This window comes from Erpetoichthys calabaricus, chromosome 4, assembly GCF_900747795.2.
Source record: "Erpetoichthys calabaricus chromosome 4, fErpCal1.3, whole genome shotgun sequence".
Taxonomy (NCBI): domain Eukaryota; kingdom Metazoa; phylum Chordata; class Cladistia; order Polypteriformes; family Polypteridae; genus Erpetoichthys; species Erpetoichthys calabaricus.
The window spans coordinates 187,719,531-187,746,769 of NC_041397.2; the positions used below are offsets into that span (position 1 = coordinate 187,719,531).

At 35.5% G+C, this 27,239-nt stretch overlaps 1 protein-coding gene across 1 annotated transcript in view; it reads left to right on the forward strand.

Annotated features, from left to right (window-relative positions):
• The window catches only part of tmem131 (transmembrane protein 131), a 165,678-nt gene that overhangs the window by 72,841 nt on the left and 65,598 nt on the right, over positions 1–27,239 (forward strand). Inside the window, exons 5-18 of the mRNA XM_051926866.1 lie at positions 1,030–1,153; positions 6,859–6,975; positions 10,717–10,839; positions 11,100–11,180; positions 13,671–13,818; positions 13,920–13,976; positions 19,762–19,823; positions 21,022–21,130; positions 21,362–21,470; positions 22,542–22,695; positions 22,969–23,139; positions 24,125–24,235; positions 25,024–25,158; positions 25,949–26,053. Of these exons, the coding sequence (XP_051782826.1) occupies positions 1,030–1,153; positions 6,859–6,975; positions 10,717–10,839; positions 11,100–11,180; positions 13,671–13,818; positions 13,920–13,976; positions 19,762–19,823; positions 21,022–21,130; positions 21,362–21,470; positions 22,542–22,695; positions 22,969–23,139; positions 24,125–24,235; positions 25,024–25,158; positions 25,949–26,053 (1,606 nt within the window). The remainder of the gene's footprint in view (positions 1–1,029; positions 1,154–6,858; positions 6,976–10,716; positions 10,840–11,099; positions 11,181–13,670; positions 13,819–13,919; positions 13,977–19,761; positions 19,824–21,021; positions 21,131–21,361; positions 21,471–22,541; positions 22,696–22,968; positions 23,140–24,124; positions 24,236–25,023; positions 25,159–25,948; positions 26,054–27,239) is intronic.

The window sequence follows — 27,239 nt, forward strand, 5'->3', positions numbered from 1 at the left end:
ACCACCTAGAAAAATATACTTAAAAATATATTTGGGTTATTAGAAGAAAAGTACAAGTTTTTTTTTTTTTAATTCAGTACAATAAACATAGTATTGTGATTAGTCCCAGGGATAGCTACAGTGGAAATTCAACTTGAGCTACAACAAAATAGTTTAAAGAGCAGTGCTGACTTAAATTTAAAATAAATGTTTGGAATGTAGTGTGAGATGTATATTTTAGTTAAAAGGAAACAAAATCTACTGCAGATTTTAGTTAACTTCAAAGATAAGCTAATATGGAGAAATTAAACCAATTTTGCTCATTTTAATTTTGGTGACAGGACTTTAGAATAAATTTTCAAGAATAAACAGCATGTTGATGGTCTCCTTGCTACTGTCTCATATAGGACAATGCACTGTTTAAAGCCCGTATTTTTAACCCACTTTCAAATGTATTGAAAGGACTAAACATTTGAATCTTGGTTATTGGCTAAAATAACCACCTTAGTAGCCTGTAGAGGCAATTTAAAATAGTCAGTTGACTGATAGTGCTGTGCCAGTATTGCAGACATTGTACCACACAGCAGCAGTGAAGGTGGGCCCAAATCCTCAAGCATTGTCAATTTGTAGCCCATATCTTTGCTACAGACATAAACCTTTCATAGTGACTTAAAAATTGAAATTGCAAGCATAAACCGCTAAAATAAGGATGATATGCTGCATTGCTGTAATGCCACTCTGACAGAAGTGTATATTCAGTAGGTCCATTACCTCTGAGGATTAGGAGGGGACAGTTTTTAAGTTTTTCTTTTTTCTGAAGAAACTTGGGGTACATTCTCCTATTCCTAGGGAATGCGTAGGTGGTATCAAACCAGTCACGGTTTATATTTTTTCCAGCATGCCCTGGATCACTTTTTTGACTTACATTAATGTTTGTTTTTATTTTTCTTATTTTTGTATTGTTACACCATTCTCAGTGTTTAGTTTGAATCACTTTTGTTTTCCATTTCTGACCAAATTTCCTTTTTTATTTTCTTCTTCCCCTTTCAGGCCAGTTGGGATGCCAAAAATGGAAAAAGTTTACCTTCATAATCCTAGTTCAGATGAAGCAATTATTTTAGTATCAATTTCTGCAACAACATCACATTTTCATGCATCTTTTTTTCAAAATAGAGTAAGTAATTAAAGTTTGTGTTTCTCCTGTGTTTTTGGGTGCGTATTCTTTTTGTATTTGGGAACCGTATAAGAAATTTAACCAGATCTGGTAAGAAAAATAGCATTTGGTACTTTTTGACCACAAACATTGTTTCTGAAGTACAGTATTCAAGGTAACTCCTATATGTACAGAATTGATTGTTTCTTCCAACAGCATTATACTTTGGGGCAAGGTGGGCAAAAAATCTTAACTTTACAGTATAATAGATGTATATGCATTTGGCTGATTGGCTATACTTTTGAAGTAAAAATAACTTGATGGAAATAGAAATATAAACAAATGTATATTTTTCAAAGTGCTTTATGACTTTGTTTACCGCAGGTGACAAAATATTTGTAAATTAGTTTGAGTACGGAATATATTTTATGGTGGATTATTGCATTCTGTAGTTAGTTAGATACCTACTAATGAACTATTGGCAAATGAAAGTTCCATGAAAAAGTATTTGCTATTTTCCTGATTACCTGTATTATTCTGTGTAAAAATTGTACACAATAATTTTTCAGCTCTTCAATGAAGAAGTAACCATTTATTAAATGTTATCCAACACCAAAAATTAGCAGTATGTGATACAGTAATTGTTCCCTTACACTCCTAACTGGATGTACCTGTAATTTTAATTAATATAGCTATACGTTTAATAATAATAGTAGTACATTTTAGTGATTAAATATCTGTTTAACAAAGTTAAAAAGTTTAACAGCTTTAAGTCAGAAACAATTGTTTTTCAAGCATTAACTGTTCATTTATATTTCTCCCACAGTGTATCCCCTTAGGTTTAGATTTAGGTTTGGATTTGGCTTGTCCACTTAGTTATGCTTCTTTTTGACATTGTAATGTAGACTGAATTCATGGACCTGGACCCACTTGTCACGAATAAAGAAACCAAGTCCTAATACAGCAAATCCTCCCCATACTGTTACACTACTATGCTCCCATTTGACTGTTGATAGGATGAATTAAACTTTGGAATACTGTTACATAATTGGACCCATCCAAAAGGCTCCAATTACGTCTGATAATGTCCATAGAGACATTTATGTTCATCTTGGTTAGCAGTGGTTTCTTTCTACTGCTATCCAATGAGGCTAATTATTCTTGCCTAATGTATTCCTTTGTTTTTCTTAGAATCTTCTTTGATTACCTGGATGATTCTTCAAAGGCTGTTATAAACTGGGGGGAAAAATACTAAAAACCTATTTAAAGAGACACATTAAAATAAAAAATTAACCATTTTAACCTGCCCAGCGAGCTGTCCTGATCTTAGTTTGATTTTCAACGTTAGCAAAGCGTTGAATCCAACTGTTAGTTCAAGCTTAGAATGATTGCAAGACGTTACCAATTAGAAATGAAGAGTGGTAGAAGCTATGAGCAGTATGTTAGGAGGGTTTTCGCAAATTGTAGGGAAAGATACTGTTAATACTGTCCAGGTGGTATTTAATACGTTATCCCAGAAAAACAACTACATGCTGTTTGAACAGATGTCATCTGTTGCATTTTATTGTTGGTTAGCCCTTTTAAAATATGATAAATGTTAGCAATTATTACTGAAAATACTGAACATGATTTATAGTGCCTAAAATGTAAGGGTGTCAATAATGTTAGCCACAGTTGTTGGTAGATTACTTTGCTACCAGTACAAATTCCAGCTATATGGTACCCAACTGGGGGTTGTGAACATCTGTGTACCAGCTTTAGTGCCTTTCCTTTGGGGATAACTAGGGTTTTTTTTTTTTTTTTGCCTTACCTTTAACTGTTTAGGAAGAGTCAAATAAGGGATGCTTGAATGGGTAAAGTCGCCTTTTGAATGTATTTAGTTGTATCCATTAGATGGCAGCAAAGGTGGCAAGATGAACAAACTTGCACACTTGAGCCCTTTTCAAATACTTGAAGTTGCTCTCATCACAAAAACATTTTGTAGAAAATATATTTTGTGTATTATTTATTGACTAGCTGATTACCCAGTGGCTTTGCTTTCTGAGTGCATGGGAAAAAAATAAAATGTAGTCTATGTTATTAAACAGTAAAACATTAAAGATACATTGAGCACTACTGGAGTGGTTTCAGGTAAACTACATTTTAAAGGCGGTGTAACACAACAGGTAAGTAGTACTAACAGTAGCTAAAATGTATTTGGATAATCTGCCGGTAGTAGATCCTTTGTGAAAGGTGCTACACGATGGCTGTGGTATAGAAATTATATTTTCTATGTGATTGTCCAAATTTCTGCCTGACAACCTTGCACTACGTGCCTGTGATTTAAGAGAAAAATAATTCTGATAAATGTTAACGCTGCCCTTCCATGCTTAACGGGCAGAAGGTCCAAACAAGTCCAGCACTTTACATGAAGAGGTCTGTACATCTCATTAGATATAAACTCTCCATCTTCTTAAAATAATTGATCACAAAAGCAACCTTGAATGTTGCGGGGTTTTAGTGACCGGAACTCACCTTAAGGGACAATAAGTAGTCGTGCAGGGCAATTTACAAACAGTCCTGCTTCGATGTCGCTGATTACACTCATTTGCCAAGATTTCCACTATCCCGAGAGCCGACGGGGCACTTGAAGTGTCACAAACAGTGCGAGAAGAGAGGACGCTGCCCGAAACTGTGAAGCTCTCGACCCGGCGGAGCAGCCAGACATTCCACACCTCCCAGCGTCCACTTTGTTCTCATGACCCCTCGCCGTTGAAAGCGGTCTCGTCTTCACATTGTTTACAGCTCGGCGCAGTTAAAAAGTAGAAAGACGTAAAGCTGTTTTCCTCATCTCTTCTACTATCAAGTACTGCCAACTAAAAAAAAGTTACAATGTGGCCGTTTCCGCGACAGTCACGTGGACGAATAAATAAAACTTCTCTGTCAGAACACGCGGACGGCTCAGCGCTGTAGTCCAGAGAGGAGGGCTGGGAGCGAGTAACACAGGGCGCACTTCTATAGGATAGATCAGCGTGTTTGTGTTTACTTCTTTTCAATATCAGTAAAATAACTCTGACACAAATAATAATTTGTAAAGACGATATAAAAATGGCGTCCACAAACGAAGTGATTAGTTCCTGTATGTTCTGTGGTCATATGTAATTTCCATATCGCGTGGTCATATGTAATTTCCATTTCAAACACGAAAAGAATTTTTATAAAATATATATATATATATATATATATATATATATATATATATATATATATATATATATATATATATATATATATATATATATATATAGATAGATAGATATATAGATATAGAGATATATATATAGAGATAACTTGGAATCTGCACTATTAGATGAGGATTTTGAGTTGTCTGAAGAAAGTAACCGTGGTAGTGCTCCCGAAAACAAACATTACCAGTTCAACACCTATTGCACTGTGACTTAGCAGTGCATTGCTTTAAACAAGATGGTGCACTTCAATTGCCTTGTCTGCAGTGTTCACTCTTCTAGCATGCCTAACCCCAGACTATTGCCAGGTGTGCTAGAGTACTACAGAAGAATGTTTTTATTTTATAAAGGCCGAACAAGGAGTGTAAAGTATAATTACATTGAACAGAAAGCAAACCCTTCTGCATCTCTTGGCCTTACTACACATGTTGCATCCCTGTTCATGAGGTGTGGTGACTCTACCACTTGCCCAGTACAGAATATTTTCACCACCCCACTCCCAAGCTACACACTCTCCCTGACCTTCCCACCCCTTTTTGTTAACACCCTAGCCACTTACCAGACAAGAATACTTTCTAAAGGTCTCCTCCAAACTCCACATGTAACAGACCTGTAGTATCGGGAACCTTTTTAAGATTCAGCCCAGTGCTATTTCCATGGTTACTCTAGGAACTCGTTTTGATGCACAAAATGCCTTCTTTTACTAGGCAATGCCTTCTTGTACTAGGGTTATCTTTCCACAGAATCCTCCGGAAGCACCAGGTACACCTGCACCAGCAGATCTAATTAAATGTTCTGGTGTCCTGATAACTAAGAAGTGGTTCCATAATGTGCAGTCAGGGTCCAAATATATATTTTCTTGGCTTCCTTGATATCACCTGTTGACCAGATGGACTTCTGCCTTGCTACATAGGAGACTTTTGCCCTTTGTCTTTCTTGTACAGGCTCTCTTGCCACAATGCAACCAATTTGTTGTCTTCACACATCCGCAAACATCCCATGGCCATGCTTGCAAAAGACTGAGCACTGAGTCGCTTCCTGATTTGTCAATGGGAACTGAACCTTTGTTTGAGCTCGCAACACGTCACACACCTGACAAACTAAATATTTCCCAAATATTTTTGACATGTCAAAGAACCATCAGGAGCCCGCAAGTCTCCATTTTAAAAAAGAATAACAATTTTATGTTGAAACCGACAAAAGTAATTAGTCTTTATTCAATGAAGTGGGGAAAAAAACAGTCATGGACAAAAAATTTTTGGACCCCTTAGAAATTAAGCCATTGGATTGAAGTGATGCCTTAAGCAGGCTAATTACTCTACTTGGCATCACTGGTATCCTTCAGTATAATCAATCGCTCGCCCTATTTGAATAGAGCAAATAACTCTCTCAGCTGTGTTGTTGTTGTTGTGTGCATTACATTGAACATGGAAAGGAGAAGAAAACACAGAATTGTTTAGAGAGTAAAGGAAGATGGTAATAGCCAAGCACAGGCAAGGTAAAGGCTACAAATCATCCTAAAGAATTTCATGTTCCTTTGACCATGATGATGATGTTGTAGTAGTAGTAAAATGTATTTATTTCTCTCTCTCTCTCTCTCTCTCTCTCTCTCTCTCTCTCTCTCTCTCTCTCTCTCAAGCTCCAAGCACGTCACAAATACTTAAAGAAATACAATAGGAATGTAAGCAAATATGAAATTAAGAGACTGTGTTTATGGAAGAAAAGGACAGACATTACAATTGTCATTTTATAGATGAATACTTGATAACATTTTTGGCTTTAAAAATGGATGTGTTTGATAAGTTTTAAGGCCTTTTTTTAATACAGATGCCCTGGTACCCATGGGCTCCATTATAAAACGCAAGAGTGAGTTGTTAATACTGGGGGGCTATCTTAATAACATTTTTGGAATAAACAAACAACCTTCCTTCGTCTGTCACAGTAATATTTTCAAGTTTTTGTATCTGTCCCAATGTGTTCGCTTCACATGCATGATAAACTGCATTAAGGTATGGGTACAATCTGTATCTGTTTAAACAGAGGCAATCAAAATTTAAACACAATAATTAAATCAGATTTTAAAAGAATGTCTTCTAAAAAAATATAACTAAATAAACAACACTTTTTCTATAGAAAAAAATTGTACAATAATAAAGACCAGGATGGAAAGCATGGGTTCTTTTTAGTGATGATCTCTACTAATGTACTACACACGATTAGGCAAAGACAACAAACTGACAAAATGAAATTTTGACTAATATCAATAATTTTGTGTGTCTGAGTTTATCTATCTATCTATCTAATTTGTAAAAGTACATGAATGTAGCTTGGCTGTCAATGGGAGCACTTTTATTTATTCATGTTTTTTTTGACTAAAGGTGACTTCCACTTTAAATACCAATAGAATGAAAACAAATGGATTACTCCAAAGTGGCAGAAGTAGTTAACTTTAATATTGATAGTATAGTTTGTTTTAATCATTTAAATTATTTTCTCTTACAGATAATTCCACCTGGTGGAAACACCTCATTTGATGTTGTTTTCCTAGCAAGAGTAGTAGGAAATGTAGAAAATACTTTATTTATTAATACATCACATCATGGAGTGTTCACTTACCAGGTGAGGTTTTGGATAATTTTCCACAGACTGTTTTATATTTAAGGGTGTTTTTGCTATTGTTATACACTATGCTTGTCCATGTAACCACAAATAGAATGACCATGTATCTTTTACAGTGTAATTTCTAATATTTTTTTCCTTCAATTTCAATTGTGTTTTGTTTAAGTATGCATTTTTCTGAGTGTGTATTTTTTCCTTTAAATACATTCATAATCAGTGCTATTAAATTTTGTTTCAGTAAAATGAGAAAACATCTTGACTTGTCTGTTTTAAATAACCATAATACTTTATACATTACATTTGCATTTTTTCCCTCTTCACTGCATTCAAGGTAAAGTCAAATTGATAAAACACTTAAGTTGATAAAGGAAACATTTGAATGCCCTGTTCCTTTATACAGTGCTGTGAAAAAGTATTTGCCACCTTCCTGATTTTATTTTTTTTGCATATTAAATGTTTCAGATCATCAAACAAATTTAAATATTATATATAATAACCCAAGTAAACATAAATTGCAGTTTTTAAGTGATTATATTTATTAAGGAAAAAAAACTATCCAAATACTTTTTTTCACAGCACTGTATCTCTCTTTAAACACATTGGGAAATTTTGGACATATAAGTTTTAATAAATAGCATTTTGTTGATGTTGAAACAATATGGCAAAGATTTTTGTAATTTCCTCCTCATCGTCACTGTAAAAGATTGGTCAATACCTACAGGAAGCATCAATGTAGTGTAGTGGATAAAGCTTTGGACTTCAAACCCTGAGAATGTGGGTTCAAATCCTGCTACTGACGCTGTGTGACAGTTATCCAGTCACTTCACCTTCCTGTGCTCCAATTGGGAAAACAAAAGAGAAATGTAACCAATTATATCAGAAATGTTGTAAGTCATCTTGAATAAAGGTGTTGGCCAAATAAGTAAATGTAAATGTATATTTTTGTAGTTAATACTCTAGATTAGGTATAAGTGTGTGTTAATCTTAATTAACTCTTCCCCACCCCTAAGCAGGAAAAAGCCGATTTGTTTATGTGATCAAATTTTGGGCTTTCACTGTAAATGTAGCAAGATTATTATTGGATTTCCTACTGAGGTATGCAGAATGCTGAATAACGTTTAAAAACCAACTTTCCTAGTGAACCAGTGTGAAGTATACTTTGCCAGTTGACAGAACTGTTGTCACTTTTCACATGGAGAAAATGCATTGCTTGAACTGCTGTCTTGAGAACCTAGCATCATCTTTGCAAATATGGAGGACCAATTAAATGTGTGGGGTTGTCACAGAGCACTTTTTCTTTCAATTATTCGTTGTCTGCATATAGGTCAGTTTTGTTGTTATGAAGCAAGACTGCTTTAAAAATGGGTTTAAAGTGCTGCACATTGTAGTTAATTATTTTTATCTCAATCATTACTATATAAAAACTATTAGGCAGTGTTTATGGAGGTAGAAAAAATACAAAGCCATTGTTCAAGTTCTTGAACATGTTCAGTCAACAGATTGCAAGAATATTATGTAATTGCTGCAAATGTTATATTTTCTGGTATTTTTTGGACCATTTAGCAAAATAAGTGAAACCGTGAATGAAACAGAGCAATTGTTTGTTTTATTGCATGTTATATGCATAATCAACAATGTCTGTTGATTATGCTTATTATACAACTCGCTCTACTTAGATCAGTGTTCCTTAAAGCTTTTATAATTAGTTATATGAAATACGATCAAGAAATAATTCTAAATATATGCATGTAAAGTATATTTATATTTTTGTGATAAAAGATGTAATAATAAAAACTGTTTTAATGATTTTGGCATAATAAATGCAAATTGAGAAGGTTGTGCTGCTATTGTATGACACAAATCCTCAATATTTGTTGTATTGTGAGATAGCTTTAATGAAGGTGTCATATTTTCCCTATTTTGTTGTTTTCTTTTCGTTGTATTGAGTCAAAACTTTGATTTCACATAAGCATGAAGAAGCAAACGAGAGTGGGGCTCTAAATGCTTGCATAATTTACCTCATTCACTATAATTTACTTAAAATTTTGTTTAACATTGGTCAAAAGTTAAAATAGTCTTCAAATTTAACATTTTTTAAAATTGATAGGTGGGGTATTGTTTTAATAATACTTTTGTTACCCAAATTAATGTCCTTGGAAGAAAACAGAGATCTGTTTAAAACAAAAATACAAGATACTGTAACTTGGCTAGAGTTGCCAGAAGACTATGGTGTCGGCTTGATTTTATATCAGACCTTTGAACATATTTGTAAGATTTTTGACCATCAGACTAAATGCCATATTTGGGGTAAGCCGGGCTGCACAATATCAAAGACACCCCCCCACCCCCAAAACTTGAAGCATGGTTCAGGGCAGCATATTACTGTGGTGATGCTTCTCTGAAAGGCTTGTGAGGATAGGGGGTAAAATGAATGCAGCAAAATACAAGGAAACCCTATAGGAAGACCTGGAGATTGATGTCAAAAAAAGCAGTGTTGGAAGCAAGGAAGTCAATACGTTTTCACTGTATAGCTGATGAAAGTGGCACAAGAAACAAATCTTAAAGAAAATAGAGGGGAATGACCAATATCTTAATAGTGAATCATTCTGAATGCTGGTGATTTCAAACCAGGAATCCGGTGTCTATTAGGCATGTTCCATTCACGAACACTATAAGCTGGACCTGCTCTATCCAAATATTAATGACTTGAAATATAAACCTGTAGTACAGTCAGAGCAGGTTCTATCTACCCCATCTTACTGCCACCTACAAGCCTGTTATTGACAACAGCAGCTTTCATTTATCTATGGTGTGTGTGTGTGTGTGTCTGTGTGTGTGTGTGTGTGTGTGTTTTTGCTTATTTATGTATATCTATTTTTGGAGCTTGTATAAAATTTTTATTTCCCATTTGGAGACACTATTGATCGCATTAATGGAGAATTAGAAAATGAAATGAAAATGAGTTAGGTAAAACACATGGTTTCTTTGGAGACAATGAGTGTTATGCAGAGGAGAAACTGATTAAAGTGGATTAAAGTGGTTGAGAATGTGGATTGAAAGGCAGAGGATGATTGGGTAAAGTAATGCATGAATGTGAATGAGAAATGGGATGCTGAATATAACATGTTCAGAGGTGAAGTTACATAATATGAAACCTTGGTGAGCTTGGCGATTAAACCAGTGATGGAAGAGATCCCTAAAATATGACTCTAGAACATAATTACTGAAGTGCAAAGTAAAGCTTATTTTTTTCCAAATACAATCCGTGTAGTCATAAGATTTTTTTTTTTCTTTTTTTCAGAAAAGAGGCATTTATGCTTGATAAAGAAAATTGATTTTCCAGATTATTCAATTATAGATGGCACAAACTCCATGTAGTTGTAAATAAAACACATTATATTATCCAGTGTTGTACAAATTGTCTCGCATAAAACTGATGCAGTAAGCAGATTTGGTAACTAGTCTTGGTAAACGTGACTGTAAAGCATTTTATTTGTGTAAAAATCATATGTTCTTTTTGTTTTGTTTCTAAAAGTTACCCTATGAAAATATTTTGATAAACTGTATTTTGTGTTTGATTGATACTGTACATAAGAATTTTTTAGCAATGTACATTTATATAACTCATTTGTAAGCACAACTAATTTACGTCTTGGGCTCACAGTCTACTTAACTCTGTACCTGTTTTACTTGTGGATGAAGTTAACACTATTAAAGTTTTCTTTTATTTTCTCCTTTTAGGTGTTTGGTGTTGGGATTCCCAATCCTTATAGACTCCGGCCCTTTATTGGAGCAAGAGTTCCTGTAAATAGCAGTTTTTCTCCTTTAATAAATATACACAACCCACACAGTGAGCCCTTGCAGGTACATTATATTTGTTAAAATGAAAATGTGATTGCCTTAGTGTTTTGAAACGTTGTGGCTGTTTCACTATATATTAGAAGTGTTTCTGATTGTACTTGAATTTTTTAAAGATTAATTTTAAAATATGTTTAACCTGCCACTGCATTCTATACTTTTACCTTCTCCAGTGTTTGGCTTGTATAACACTTCTTGCCTCCTTTTTTTTTTGTTAAATTTTTCTCTTTACATTTATTAATGCAATGTACTATGACTGTTTTCAGGTAGTAGAAATGTACTCAAGCGGTGGTGACTTGCATCTTGAACTCCCTACTGGTCAGCAGGGTGGTACAGTAAAGCTGTGGGTATGTATTAAAATTCTAGAAACGGCTATTTTAAATATATTTATTTTGCATGATTGTCTTATGGCAATTAAAAGATTCTATGAATATTCTTGATAAAATATAGTAGGAGACCCGTTTCCAAAATCATCACTATCACAAACATTGGGGGAAATCAGCACTTGATCCCCTGCTGAATTTGTAAGTTTGCTCACTTAAAAAGAAATGAACAGTCTAATTTTTTGGTAGCTTCATTGTAATGGAGAGAAACAGAATATCAACCAAATATCCAGAAAAAACACATTACTTAAGTTATACATTGATTTGCATGGCATTGAGAGAATTAAGTATTTGATCCCCTACAATCCAGCCAGAATTCTGACTCCCACAGATTGGCTGTGTGCCCCTGTGGCACATAGATTACAATCAAGCAATCAATTACTGACACTTCTGATCTCAACTAGTTACGTGTATAAAGCACACCTGTCCACAGAATCAGATTCTTCAATTCCAACCTCTCCATCACCATGGGGAAGACCAGAGAGTGGTCAAAGGACGTCATGGACAAGATTATAGGCCTGCACAAGGCTGGAATGGACTACAAGACTACCAGCAAGAAGCTTGGTGAGAAGGTAACAACTGTTGGTGCAATTATTTGGAAACGGAAGAAATATAAAATGACCATCAATTACCCTTGGTCTGGAGGAGCGTGTTAATGATCTGAAGGCAATTGGGACCACAGTCACCCAGAACACCATTAGTAACGCACTATGCCGTAATGGATTGAAATCTTGCAGCACCCGCAAGGTCCCCCTGCTCAAGAAGGCACATGTACTAGCTAGTATTATGTTTGCCAGTGAACATCCTGTCAATTGAGTATGAATCGATAGAAATGTAAGACATGCAGACCTTGAGAGCAGTACCAAGATACCAAGAGGCTTTATTTACAAATGAAACAACTGAATATGCTAAAGGTGTCATTAAAACTATTTCCTACTCATCGTTATTAAATATCAAATGATTATAGAAGCAAAATGTATAAGATGTGTAAAATGTCAGTCCCTTCACAAGTGGACATGGCAAGGTGGTATGTTGCAAATTAGTAAATGAATCTCCTTATTTTTATATTAAATGTGTTTAAAATGTCAGTCCCTTCACAAGTGGACATGGCAAGGTGGTATGTTGCAAATTAGTAAATTAATCTCTCCTTATTTTTATATTAAATGTGTTTATTTTTAAATTTTAATTTATTATTTGAATGTGAATTTTTAAATTTTAATTTATTATTTGCATAAGTTTGGGCATTTATTAATTCATGCCTTATTTATGGGCCATGTTTACTTTAGTTAAACTTTTCTGCCTCACTCTGTGCTGTCTATGCAACGCAGCTGCAGAGAGCTTAAACAACTCGGCACATCCACATAAAAATGAAAGGCGGGAGTTTGCTTGAAGGCTTTTACTGGATGTACCTCGTTGTAAACGGAAATATATACAAAAGAAACATTGGTTCTACACCTGTAAATAACTAAGACAATAAATAATGATTTACAAAGCAATACATAGCAGGGAGTATACATTAAACAATAAAGCTTTAAAAGACACAAGATTTCCACGGTCGGATTGAGACAAAGAGAAGCATGTATAGTCAGTGGTCCAAATTGCTGCGTACCACAAATAACCAGACCCGGGGGTTTACATACCTAAAAATTCATTTCGGACATGCCTGAAACAAGAGATAAAGGGGTGCCTATGTGAGACACATGGGGTGTATTGTATTTAAATGCTTTTTATGGGACCTACAGGCTTTACAGGAGTTTCATAGACATTTATAACACCACTGTGAGTGTGTGGCATGACTGACAGATGTGTTAATAAATGACAAGATGAAGGGGGAGTACAGTTTGGTCACAACTAACGTGGGGCAGAACATCTACCATGATTGACATTTTCCCAGGCATACTTTTGGAGTGGACTAATTTTTTTTTTTTTTTAAATCTTCACACATATTGAAGTGCTAAAATACTGTCAATGTTGTTTAATTTGCTTCAGTTTACTTCACTGGCGGAATCGGAGACTTAGAACTGCGGTGTGTATATGCATCCTACACCTCCACCCACCCCCTTAATAAAACTAGCAAGCAATTAGCAAGTTGAATGCATATTTCAGATTGTATATTTTAAACAAAAATGTTAGTTTACAATCAGCTGCTGGTAAACTGGTACATCACTAATTTATATGTATATTAAGTGTATCACTTTCTCTGCATGGTGTCCAATCCAATTCTCACTTTTTTGCCATTTTTACAAACTTGTATTCATCTGATCAATTTTTTTTATATAATAGCCTACTTTATACTAATTGTTTGATTAGAAAAATGTAATCTAGATTCTCTTTCCTCCTCCTTTTATTGCCTCCTTTTCTTATGTGATATACAGTACCTTTGTTCATCTCGCTGAGAATTAGTTTGAGAGTTTCATCATTTTTTTTTTTCTTGTTTTGGTAATGATAATACAGGAAATTCCACCATTTGAAACCAAGGGTGTAATGAGGGCCAGCTTTTCCTCACGGGATGCTGATAATCACACTGCTTTTATACGGATAAAGACTAACATGTCTGCTGATGAGTTCATAATATTACCGGTGGAAGTAGAGGTTACTTCAGGTAGGAATTGTATCTTTGCCTTATGTTGATGGACACTATTATCAGTGACTTAATTTGTAATTTCTTACCTTTTTTTTTTTAAATTTCCATCTCTTATACAGCACCTGGAATCTACTCATCAGTAGAAATGTTAGACTTTGGGACTCTGCGATCACAAGGTAAGAATTTCATGTAGAGAAAAATGGATGTTCTCAATTTAATGGACAAAAAAGCATTTTTTTTTTCTCTCAACAATGAAATGAAAAAATTTGACTTTGGAATCGAGGAACCCAGCCAAGACGGCTTGCAAAATAAAATGTGCCTGATAGGCATGTGCTTCTAACGGAAATAAAAATAATCCATTGAGAAGAATTATGTAATTTGTTACAATAGATTAATAAATTGCATTTTATAGAGGAATGCAAATTACTCACTAATGGCAATATGAAGCTTATGTTCAAAACAAGAAAGCCTCTTCCAGTTGTTAATTTAACTTTAGCCCTGCTATCTGTTGTAATGCAAACCATGCAGTCTTCTCGCAGTAACCGTGGATATAAACTGCTCAGATAAATTAAAGAAACACTTTCAAAACACATCGGATCTCAATGGGGAAAAAATAAATCATGCTGGATATCTATACTGATATGGACTGGGTAATGTGTTATGAACAAAAGGATGCCACATCGTTTGAATGGAAATGAAAATTATCAACCTACAGAGTGCTGAATTCAAAGACACCCTGAAAATCAAAGTGAAAAAATGATGTGGCAGGCTAGTCTATTTTGCCGAAATTTCATTGCAGCAACTCAATCATACTCGGTGGTTTGTATGGCCCCCATGTGCTTGTAGGCATGCCTGACAACTTTGGGGCATGCTCCTAATGAAACAACGGATGGTGGTCTGGGGGATCTCCTCCCAGATCTGGACCTGGTCATCACTGAGCTTCTGATGGCGTCAGATGGACCAAAACATAATGTCCCAGAGGTGTTCTGTTGGATTTAGGTTGGGCGAGAGTGGGGTCCAGTAAATGGTATCAGTTCTTTCATCTTCCAGGAACTGCCTGCATACTGTTCGACCACATGAGGCCAGGCATTGTCGTGCACAAGGGGAAACCCAGGACCCACTGCACCAGCATATAGGGTCTGACAGTGGGTCCAAGGCTTTCATCCCGATACTTAATGGCAGTCAAGGTGCCATTGTCTAGCCTGTAGAGGTCTGTGCGTCCATCCATGGATATGCCTCCCCAGACCATCACTGACCCACCACCAAACCAGCCATGCTGAACGATGTTACAGGCAGCATAAAGTTCTCTAAGGCTTCTCCAGACTCTTTCACGTCTGTCACATGTGCTCAGGGTGAACCTGCTCTCATCTGTGAAAAGCTCAGGACACCAGTGGTGGCCCTGCCATTTCTGGTATTCTATGACAAATGGCAGTCAAGTTCCACGGTGCCGGGCAGTGAGTACAGGGCCCACTAGAGGACATTGGGCCCTCAAACACCTTCATCAAGTCTGTTTCTGATTGTTTGGTCGGAGACATTCATACCAGTGGCCTCCTGGAGGTAATTTTATAGGGCTCTGGCAGTGCTCATCATGTTCCTCGTTGCCCAAAGGAGCAGATACCGGTCCTGCTGATGGGTTAAGGACCTTCTACGGCCTTGTCCAGCTCTCCTAGAGTAACTGCCTGTCTCCTGGAATATCCTCCATGCCCTTGAGACTGTGCTGGGAGACACCGCACACCTTCTGGCAATGTCATGTATCGATGTGCCATCCCGGAGAAGTTGGACTATCTGTGCAACCTCTGTAGGGTCCAGGTATTGTCTCATGCTACCAGTAGTTACGCTGACTGTAGCCAAATGCAAAACTAGTGAAAAACAGAAAAGATGAGGGAAAATGTCAGTGGCCTCCACCTTAAACCATTCCTGTTTTGGGGATCGTCACATTATTGCCCCTTTAGTGCACCTGTTAATTTCATTAACACCAAAGCAGCTGAAACTGATTAACAGCCCCCTCTGCTACTTAACTGACCAGATCAATAGCCCAGAAGTTTCATTGACTTGATGCTATACTCTGTTTTAAAAAGTGTTCCTTTAATTTTTTTGTGCAGTATATATGCACTCACTTTACGCATGCGCAGTAGTTTATCCTGTTCAGATACATGAGACAGTGATTGAGTGGAGACTCAAGGCGTGTTTTTGATTGTTTTTTGCAAAGTGAGTGAGAAGGAAATATATTTACAAGGGTTATTCAAAGGTTTTGAGCTAATACCTCATAGGGATAATCTATAAGGTTTTGAACTCATACTGGATGGGAATAATCTGTGTTACTGATTTTGTAAGTAGTCAGAAGTAGCTCCTGTGCTCTAAAACATACAAAAACAAGATTCTGTCATCTGTGGTTTATAGTAGGTTTCATATTTCAGAAATAAAGGATAATTCAGCACATTTAATGCTATCACAGAATTTCGATTCATTAGAGAGCAATGGAGGGGGAGGTTCAGTCTCATTTAGTTAAGGTATACCAGGACCAGTCTTCCATTCACATTTTGCAGTCATGTTGTGGACTGCCAAATGGATTGAAGGCAGGTTATCTCTTGATAGTGATCCAAGGTCTGAGAGGCTTTTGACCTTAAAGTCAGAAGAAAATATTTTTCACCATGGAGCAAATTGTAATGAAGAATTAGAGTGACAGTATATTAGATAGCAGGCAATAAGGGAAGGTTTGTGCGTTTTGAGTGTTGACTTCTAAAATAACATATCACTTTCAGTGTTGTAAGGAGAATCATAGGTTAATGATTTCTGACTGGAAGAAGTTAAAAAAAAAAAAAAAAAGTGAAACCTGGAAACTTGACTATGCCTCAGAGCCAAAATAGTTAGATCCAGTGAAAGAATGGTGCTTCCCCAACTATAAAGAAATTCGATGCAGACAACATTGTGTGCATATTTTTTAGGATGTTGCAGGTGAAGTCCATCATTTATTACATGCTTTCAAAGGCCCACATTAATGGTCAAAATTACAATACCACCTGTTCTTATTTCTGAATATTACCTCCAGTAAATGCACTATGCTAGTGATATATATGTCAAGTTGGTAGCTGATGGTTTATTGCAATGAAGATAAATCATTTAAGCTTAGTGATATAGAAAGTTATAAAATAACGTTGATAGTGTTTACAGGATTATGTTTAAAAGTAACTAGGGGGGCCTCTGCCCCACTGCTTGCTGTGCTCGCCAACCCCCATACGGGCCCTACGCACTAGTCATTTCCCGAATCAGCTGCTTGCGACGAATCATGCTGTGCTTTTGGATAAACACGAATATCAACCCTTTCTTTGATATCTGTCTTTCAAAACTATTATCACTGACAACTCGTCACATGTTGGTTTATTACAGTATATATGCGAGCGTGATCTTTTGGATTCATATAGAAATCCAAGAAAACATCTTTGTCCGTGTTTTTCAGATAAATTTTGTGAAAGTGCGATACTTTTGGACGTATGGATTTGTATCCATTATTGGCTGTAGAATTTGATACATTTCTAATTTCAAGTCCCGCAACATGAGACTTTGTGCCAAGGAATTTAAACATGCCCGGGGCCACAAATCAAAGACAAAGTACAGCGTCATAAAGAGGTTCAAAAACGTTGATGCGTTGCACATACAGAGCAGGTTAGAGATTATGAAAGTATTAAAATTCGAAAGTCTCAAAAAACTGATAGTAAAGATGGCATTACCACTAACAAACGAAAATTATTACTCGGTGTAATAATGGAATAGTGAAAAGAGATGGAATACAGTGGGGCAAAAAAGTATTTAGTCAGCCACCAATTGTGCAAGTTTAAAAAGATGAGAGGCCTGTAATTTTCATCATAGGTATACCTCAACTATGAGAGACAAAATAAGAGAAAAAATCCAGAAAATCACATTCTGATTTTTAAAGAATTTATTTGCAAATTATGGTGGAAAATAAGTATTTGGTCACCTACAAACAAGCAAGATTTCTGGCTCTCACAGACCTGTAACTTCTTCTGTAAGAGGCTCCTCTGTCCTCCACTCGTTACCTATATTAATGGCACCTGTTTGAACTCATTATCAATATAAAAGACACCTGTCCACAACCTCAACAGTCACACTCCAAACTCCACTATGGCCAAGACCAAAGAGCTGTCAAAGGACACCAGAAACAAAATTGTAGACCTGCACCAGGCTGGGAAGACTGAATTTGCAATAGGTAAGCAGCTTGGTGTGAAGAAATCAACTGTGGGAGCAATTATTAGAAAATGGAAGACATACAAGACCACTAATAATCTCCCTCGATCTAGGGTTCCACGCAAGATCTCACCCCATGGGGTCAAAATGATCACAAGAACGGTGAGCAAAAATCCCAGAACCACACGGGGGACCTAGTGAATGACCTGCAGAGAGCTGGGACCAAAGTAACAAAGGCTACCATCAGTAACACACTACGCCGCCAGGGACTCAATCCTGCAGCGCCAGACGTGTCCCCCTGCTTAAGCCAGTACATGTACAGGCCCGTCTGAAGTTTGCTAGAGAGCATTTGGATAATCCAGAAGAGGATTGGGAGAATGTCATATGGTCAGATGAAACCAAAATAGAACTTTTTGGTAAAAACTCTACTCGTCATGTTTGGAGGAGAAAGAATGCTGAGTTGCATCCAAAGAACACCATACCTACTGTAAAGCATGGGGGTGGAAACATCATGCTTTGGGGCTGTTTTTCTGCAAAGGGACCAGGACGACTGATCCGTGTAAAGGAAGAATGTCATTGCCAACAAAGGGTATATAACACAGTATTGAGATGAACTTTTGTTATTGACCAAATACTTTTTTTCCACCATAATTTGCAAATAAATTCTTCAAAAATCAGACAATGTGATTTTCTGGATTTTTTTTTTCTTCTCATTTTATCTCTCATAGTTGAGGTATACCTATGATGAAAATTATAGGCGCCTCTCATCTTTTTAAGTGAGAGAACTTGCACAATTGCTGGCTGACTAAATACTTTTTTGCCCCACTGTATATGGACATAGGTGATATGACAGAAGTATGTAGATATTGTTTGGCTTTAAAGTTTAAGTCGGAGAATTGTAGATCGTTTAGTTTGTGTTGCCATCTGGAAAAAGTAGTGTTTGTTCCCAATGAAGAGGCATATCCGCGAGAATTAAGATTTATTCTTTGGTGAAAGTGAAATCCATAAACACTACAGGCAAAATATCCGAATCTATAATAATCTGTTTGCGTTCGCAACATTCAATGCTCAAATGTGGATTTACACAATTCAGAACCATACGCTGTGAGAATCTGTGGTCCTGCAACAATTAAACCTACTACAAGTTTAATTTCGAAGAAACCACAATTCAGTCAGGTTTATATTTATGATCACGGAAAGCGATGCAACAATGAATCGAAAGAGTTAAATGATCGACGTATTAGAAATTCTAAAGCCAATAATGAAATAAAATCCATATGTCCAAAAGTATCGCATTTTTCACAAAATTTATCTGGAAAAACACGGACAAAAGTTTTCTTGGATTGCTGTATGAATCCAAAAGATCACGCTTGCATTTATAATAAACCAACATGTGCCGAATTGTCGGTGAAAATAGTTTCGAAAGGCGGAGATATCAAAGACAGAAGTTTAAAAAGTATTTGCATGTTAATAACAGTCTGTTTAACTTGTACATCCACTTACCCATACGCGAGTGACAGAGACATGAATTGGCTAGAGCATAGCGCCTGCCTGGGGGTTGGCGAGCGAAGCGGGCAGGGGGCAGTGCCTAGTTTAATAAAAATTAAATTTGATCACTGACTTTTCAAAATAACTAAAAAATAAACTTCTCCAATTTCGAAATCAGTTCTGCAAATTCCCAAATGCACCTGAATGTTGTGCCATGCATACTGTGTATTTTCTAGATTGTTTCTTTAATATTTTGATTTTACTTCATAGATCATCCTAAAGTTTTAAATATACATCTTCTGAACTCTGGAACAAAAGATGTCCCGATAACTGTAAGTCTGAAGTGTTTGTTTTTTATAGAAAACACTACACATTAAGCCCGTTACAATAACGTTGCTAGAACAGTAGTGCATAAACATTAGTAGGAACAGTCTATATTAAATGGCAAGGGACCTTGACCTCGTTCTGCCTCTTGTCTGAAGAAGATATTTTGGAAAAAATTTCTTTTACCTCATGAAATTTTTCTATAAAATTTCATTATAGACAACATTTTCTTGTAAATATTCTGTCTGAGTTTGGCAACAGTTTGCCTTGTTCAGGACCATCTACAACCTTGACGACAACATCTTGAAAACTTATAACTCTTGATAATGTAACATATAACTGACCGTGGCTGAATACTGGTTCTGGTAAGTAAATTACAACTTTTTCTAAGGTTTGCCCCTGAGCTTTATTAATTGTTATGGCAAAGGCTAATGTAACTGGAAATTGTTGCCTTCTTAAGGTAATGGGTAAATTAGTAGAGGATGGAGCCAAATCAATATGGGGAATAAAGACCATGAATCTGACAGTAATACTGGCTTTGATGTCCGTAATATGCGTTTAATTTTCTGTCACAACAGTGGGCAATCAGCAGATTCTCCCCAGCAACTCATGTAATGTGTGGCTTGCAGCTGATAATCGTGTCTGTGGCGTCTCTCCAGCAAGTATTTTAATCTGGGCTGGCGTGCAGCTGATTATTGTATGTGTTGCGTCTCCCCAGCAACGGATTTTATGTGCGCGAAAATGAATCTATTTTTAAAAGTCACCCTATTGTAATATCATGAATATTCGTATATTTAGGAAAACCCCTTCAATGACTGACACTTTACACTTTGCCGGGCCAAGCTTCTTAATCGCACATCTGACATTCTCAGAGTGAACACTTGCACAACAACAAACACTAATCCCACCTCTTTGGGGAAGCTGGTCTCCGCGTCTCAGTACCCGATAGGATTTTTCGTGCCTTATGTTTTAGGTCTTACCTAATTTACTGAAATCCGATTGGATCGGCCGCGCGATATTTTATAGGTCCCTCCCTCTCTGTCTTGTGTGATGCGTCAGGCGGCCTTTGAAGCATCGCACCGTTCCCCGCACATGCACACTTCACCAGAAGACACACACATGGACACTGGATGCACACAGGGGTTTTATTAAAGAGGATACAACAGTTTGTCATAAAGTTAAGTTTATTTTTTATTTTATTTGCAGAGTGTTAGGCCAACACCTTCAAATGAAGCTATTACTGTGGATTTTAAGCCAGTTACGTTAAAAGCAGGAGAAAATAAATATACCAAAGTTGCAAGTATTAGTTTTGATGGTAAGTTAAACATGTTTTAATGTAATTGAATTTTAAATCAGTTTATTTAAAATATTACATTTTCTGTGCTTTGAGAAATATTTGAGGAGTGAAAACTTTTATTGTTATAAGAAATCATTGTGTTCTTTATTATGCTTGCCTGCCAAATCACAAGTTGTATATAGATGTCAAAAGACCATTTTGGCATGTGGCTGTGTCAACATTAACTAACTGTTTTCTTCAAATTTACAGCTTCCAAAGCAAAAAAGATATCTCAGCTTTCGGGTAAAATAACAGTAAAAGCGAAAGAGAAAACTTATTCAAAACTTGAAATTCCATATCAGGCTGATGTCCTAGAAGGGTAAGAGAAAATTAGTATGTAACAAAATGTATTTGTTGGTTTTCTTTCATTGTCTTAAACTATGTATTATGGGTATCTTCTATAAAATGAAGTTTGTGACCTTGCTGTAGTGATCCACGGTATTCGGCTGTATTTAGGGCAAAAAAATGAACAGGCCATTCGGCTCTTGAAAGCTTAACATACCCCAACAGCCTTGCAATTCATTGCAATTTTACCAGTACTACCTGATAATGTTTTCCACACATATAATCCGTAGTTATCCATGCAACAAACTTCTTTGATGTGAATTTTTTACCCTTGATTATCTTGATTCTTTGTCCTTTTTTAAGGAGCTCAAATAACTGGTGTTATTTACCCTAGTCACTCTCCTCTTCAATTTAAAAACACCTGCATTCTTTGTCCTTTAATCTTTGCTTAAGGTTAAATGACTCCATTCATGCATTGCTTCATTATGGATCAAATAGTGACCTAATTTGTTTACTTTTGCAGGGCTAACCTATTTTGTATTTGATATTAAAATGAAACAAGTTTTCAACATGCAGCATTGAATCTACTGCTAGATGAGTTTTTACCTTTTTTTTAAGCTTATAATTTACGTTGTTTTTGTAATCTTTTCCAAAACGGACAACAGCTTCTACTGATTCTTATAGTCCTGTCTTCACCTAGTACATGATACAATTTATTAACTTATTTTTGTCTGTTGCTTTTGTATTCAGTTTTTCAAAGATCATTTTAGGCTTTTGGATAGAGGTTTGAATGACTCCTTATATTACACATGGTTGCTCACAAGTTTGGAGACTTATTGAGCAAAACATACTTGCTTGGTAGTCAAATGTAATTTGCCATAAAGTTATATAACTTTTGTGTTCAGTCATGTTTCCCCCAAGTTATGATTCACTTTAGGGTTTCTTGTGGTGTTTTTGTATGTGGTCCTTAAATTAGCTTTTGTACAAGACCTCCATTGTAAGATTTACTTATTTTCTTGTAAAGTGCTCCTGTTCTTTGTTACCTTGACATTTACAAAAAAAAAAAAAAAGTTTTACATTTTAAAACATTGTTTTTTTTCTGCAGGTACCTGGGTTTCGACCATGCAGCCACACTTTTCCACATAAGGGACAGTCCTACAGATCCAGTAGAAAGGCCCATTGACCTGACTAATGCTTTCAACTTCGCTGTTAGAATTCACAATGTTTCTTTGCCAGAAGAAGCTAAAGCAATGTTCAGTGTATGTAGTCTTTTTTTTGCTTTTCTGTTGTATTTTGGTTTTATGTTCTATGTTTTATTCCATCAAGCGTTTTATTTTTTTTTATATTAACTCGGTTTCAAATTTAATTAACTTTTTGCATGCTTATAAATTAGTCCTAATTGATATTGGTTTGGTTTTCTTGTGTCTTAATTGTATTTTAGATTTATATAGATACAATTTTATTCTCTTATTGGAGAAAAAGAATGTGAAATGATCAAATTATATATATATTTTTTTCTTTTACCTGTACAGGTATTCAATTTCACTGATCCTATTCTGATCCCACCTCTTCAGTCACAGTACATTTTTTCTCTGCGCTTCACACCTGCCCGTCCATCAATTCATATTGACAGTAATATTTTGCTTGTTACTAATGCATCTAAATTTCATTTACCTGTAAGAGCTTACACTGGATTTTTAGAGGTAAGAATAATGTCAGAATTTTTGGGTTCCTTCAGTAGCTTGATCTTTAGGTGCTCTAAATCTAGTAATGTGTAAAATTTTGTGGTTAAACCTGATAGAATGAGCAAGCTTAATATTTTTCAAATTTAAAATACTATTTTGATGGTGCTTGCATGTGCGCTGGCAAAACTTTGTTTTGGGACTGGCAAAATCATACTTAAATGACAGATATACTAGGTTCAATCTACTGTGTATTTATAAAAAAAAAAAAAAAACACTTTAATGTCTATTTATAGAACACATTTAAAACAACATCAGTAATGCTATAGCCAAAGTGCTTAAATTACAACACACAATAAACATAAATACAAGAAATAGAAATAAAAAATTAAAGTACTACAAGCATTAAGTTGAAACAAACAAGTGACTAAGAGGAGGGAACCAACAGTATCACTGAAGGTCACAGAAAGCGAAAGAATAGAAATACTGTATGCAAAAATAAAGTTGCTAAGATATGACTTATCTTTCACTTTGTGCAATGTTCCAGTAACATTTCTATTTTATGAATATCCTATTAAGGTATGGTTTGCTCATTCCTTTTTTTTTCTAATTATTTAACAATTTACTGCAACATGACTGTATGCAAAGGTGCTTAGCTTTATAGCCAACACTGGATAATAGGTTGTGGTTTGATTAGAATTTTTTCAAAAAGCTTCTATATTATGTTGTATTTTTTATAATGTATTATCTGTATAGTCCATGTTGTTGCAGTTTGTTTTTTTATTTATTTATTTATTTTTTGGTAAATCTTTCAGATACCCCTCTGTTATTAATGCACTTATTATAACTTAACAGTATTTCCACATATTCAGATTGGGGGCGGGTGACAGCAACTAAGTTTTTCTGTTTTTTTTTTAATTATTATTATTTTTTTAATTCACTAATGAAACGTCTTTTAGTAATTTCTGCAACAGCTATTTTTTTTTTTGTCCTTTTTTCTTTGCAGCTATTTATTATTTCACCTAATATGGAAGAACATTTCCTAGATTTCAGAGTCTTGAGTGCTACAGAGCAGAGCACTATTGTATTTATTGTAATGAATAATAATCCTATAGAGGTATGTCTTTTTACAGTTTGTGCTTTCTTATTCAAATGCTTGGGATCACTTGGCAGAGCTTTATCTTTAATTTGCTATTACTGTAGTATGTTTCACATGTATTTTTATAACTCTTATTATAGGTCCAATATATAAATTATACACTTAAGAAGAACAAGAAAACACACTATGATCATGTCATTAGTTGTTAGTGTAATATACCCCTGCATTTTTTTTCTAATGCACTCTTACTTGTTTAGTAAAATGGTACTAGGCACTTAGAATTCATATAAATGTAAAGGTCACCTTTTGTAACTTTACTAGAATTTTCATTTAATAGATTCTGTGAATTCCATACACACAAATGTATATGTACTGTATATTGATTTTTTTTTTCTTATTTGCATCATTTGGGGGTGTTTACATACAAATAAAATTTTTTTGGATCCCCTACAAAACCTCCATTTTATACTGCATTCTTTCTTGATTTATAACAATGGGGGGAGGTTTTCCACAGTAATTTTATATAATTTTTAAATATTTCAGTTGAGATATGCAGCCTAACACAGGATGAATATTTTGAATTAATGTATTCTATCTACATTTAGATCATAATAATTTTTGCTATAATTAATAGCCTGTGAAAAAGCAGTTTGTGATTTTTGTATTCAATTAAAATTGAACTGAAACACTCCAATCATTTTTAGTAGTTCTCATATTCTGCAAGGTTTCATATCTCAAGCTTTATTGTGCCTTCTTTCTTTATTAGAGCAGTGTTAAGATTAATCCTTTTGTTTGTGTTTTTGAAGCTGGCCATAAAGTCTTGGCATGTTATTGGTGATGGTCTTACAGTAGACTTGGTAAAATCGATCAAGGGCAACAAAACTACAGCCATGAACCGAATACACAAGCTTGAAAACAGCTCATCATCGGAGCATACAACGGTAGTGTAACCCCTTGTGAACCACAACCCCCTTTTTCTTACATTTTACGATTACAATAGTTTAATTTGCAGAAATATCTACACTGAACATCTAATTGAGACTTTTACCAGGTATGCAGCTTATGATTAAGACTGACTGTACAGTTTTGGTATATCACACTATAGCCACATAATTTACTGCGTTTTTCCGTAGAGTTAGTCTGTTGTACATCTGAAAATTATGATGCTGTAAAATTGTCTGGTGCTGCTTGGTCTTTTTATTTATTGATGGCAGTTGTAATGATGCCAAACATTTTAAGATTGAAAAAATAATTTACCTTATGTTCCATTATGGTTTTTATGTTAGACTACAAATATTTACTGTTTTTTTTTTTTTTTTTTTTTGGATATATAAATACTTTTGTACTGTGTGTTTTTGTGTCAGAACATTAACTTTGAACAGACTTTTATAAATGTGGTGTATGCAACATTTCGTGGAGTTTGTTATTAATTGTAGAGGTTTGTAAAAGATGACGGTCGTGTTCAAAAGTTTGGCGCTCCTCGTTAAATTGCAAGTTGTATTGATTTGCAAAGTTAAAATATGTCAACACACTTAATCATCACATTTCTGCAAATTTGAAACCCTAACTGTATATTTATTTCCATTCTCTAACACACTAGAAAAGTAAACGTGTAACATGTAGCACGTGCACAATGTTGGACACCTTACAGTCACCAACATAAATCATTTTTGTGTGAAAAAAGCAATGTTCATATGATGTGTGTTCATTTATTGATTGTTTACTTCACAGGTAATTCTAGGATCTGGCTATTATGCTGTTTTTAGGGCCACATTAACTGCAAAGGACCTTGAAGGACCATATGATGGTGCAATTCAGATTACAACTGATTATGAGGTAATTTTATTTGCTGTAATTTTCTTGTAGATCTTAGTTTCTCTTACCATTCTGAAGAATAGGGTTCCTTTTTGGGTGTTGTTCACAAATTGAATAGTCATAGAGTAGTTAGCCTCCAAAATGTTAGTGCATTCACATGAAAACAAGTGACTTGGAATAAATATATTGGATGGAAAAATTGTTCAGAAAGTTAGTTTGTTTAAAAGAAGCTTGGTTTTCACAAGTAAATTCAAAAGATGCAAACATTCAGATCTAGTATTAATCACCAAAAATATGTTTTGTCAAATGGGGTAGTTACATAGTTTTCTGTTGTTCCAAGTCTAAGGTAATTTTGTTGTTCAAAACCATACACAGCAGTGCACAGTACAAATACATGTAAGTTTCATCACCCAGCCCAATTATGTGCAAGAATAGCCAAAAAAACAAGAATAACAACAAAATAGATAAGAATAAACCTAAGAAAATCACCAATATACATACATACATTTTTATACCTTTATAATACAACACAATCCACCACATAAAAATTCAACTTAACAGATAATAACAGTTAATATTGCACTATATTAATGGACTAGAACTGAATTAACAGATGTCATTATTTAAGAGTCTAATGCCTTATGGGACGAAACTTTTCTTTTTCTTCATTCGCATGTTCCCGTTAGGGGTTGCCACATTGGATCATCTTTTTCCATATCTTCCTGTCCTCTGCATCTTGCTCTGTTACACCCATCACCTGCATATCCTCTCTCGCCACATCCATAAACCTTCTCTTAATCCTTTCTCTTACCTGGCAGTTCTATCCTTAGCATCCTTTTCCAAATATACTCTGCATCTCTCTGTGGTATAGCGGGTTCACAGCTCCCGTTAAAAAGGCCAGTTTTAATAATCACCATACTCGCAGCTTAGCAAGGGGGCGTGGTGGTGTGTGGCAGAAGCGGTTCCTGAGGAGTTCGTGGTGTGGGCGTTTCTCGCCTAAGTGCGCAGGTGAGAGGCGGTCCACATCCGTAATTGTTCCCAGGAGCTGCTGATTGCCATGACTACCACATTCCCTTCATAAATAAAAGCGCGAGTCGGCTAAAGGGGGGAGAGGAAAGGAAAGAGAATGAATGGAGGTTGCAGGAAGCAGTGGAGAGAGAGAGAGAGAAAGCCGGTGCGAGCGAGTGCAGGCTCGCGTGCAGCTGAA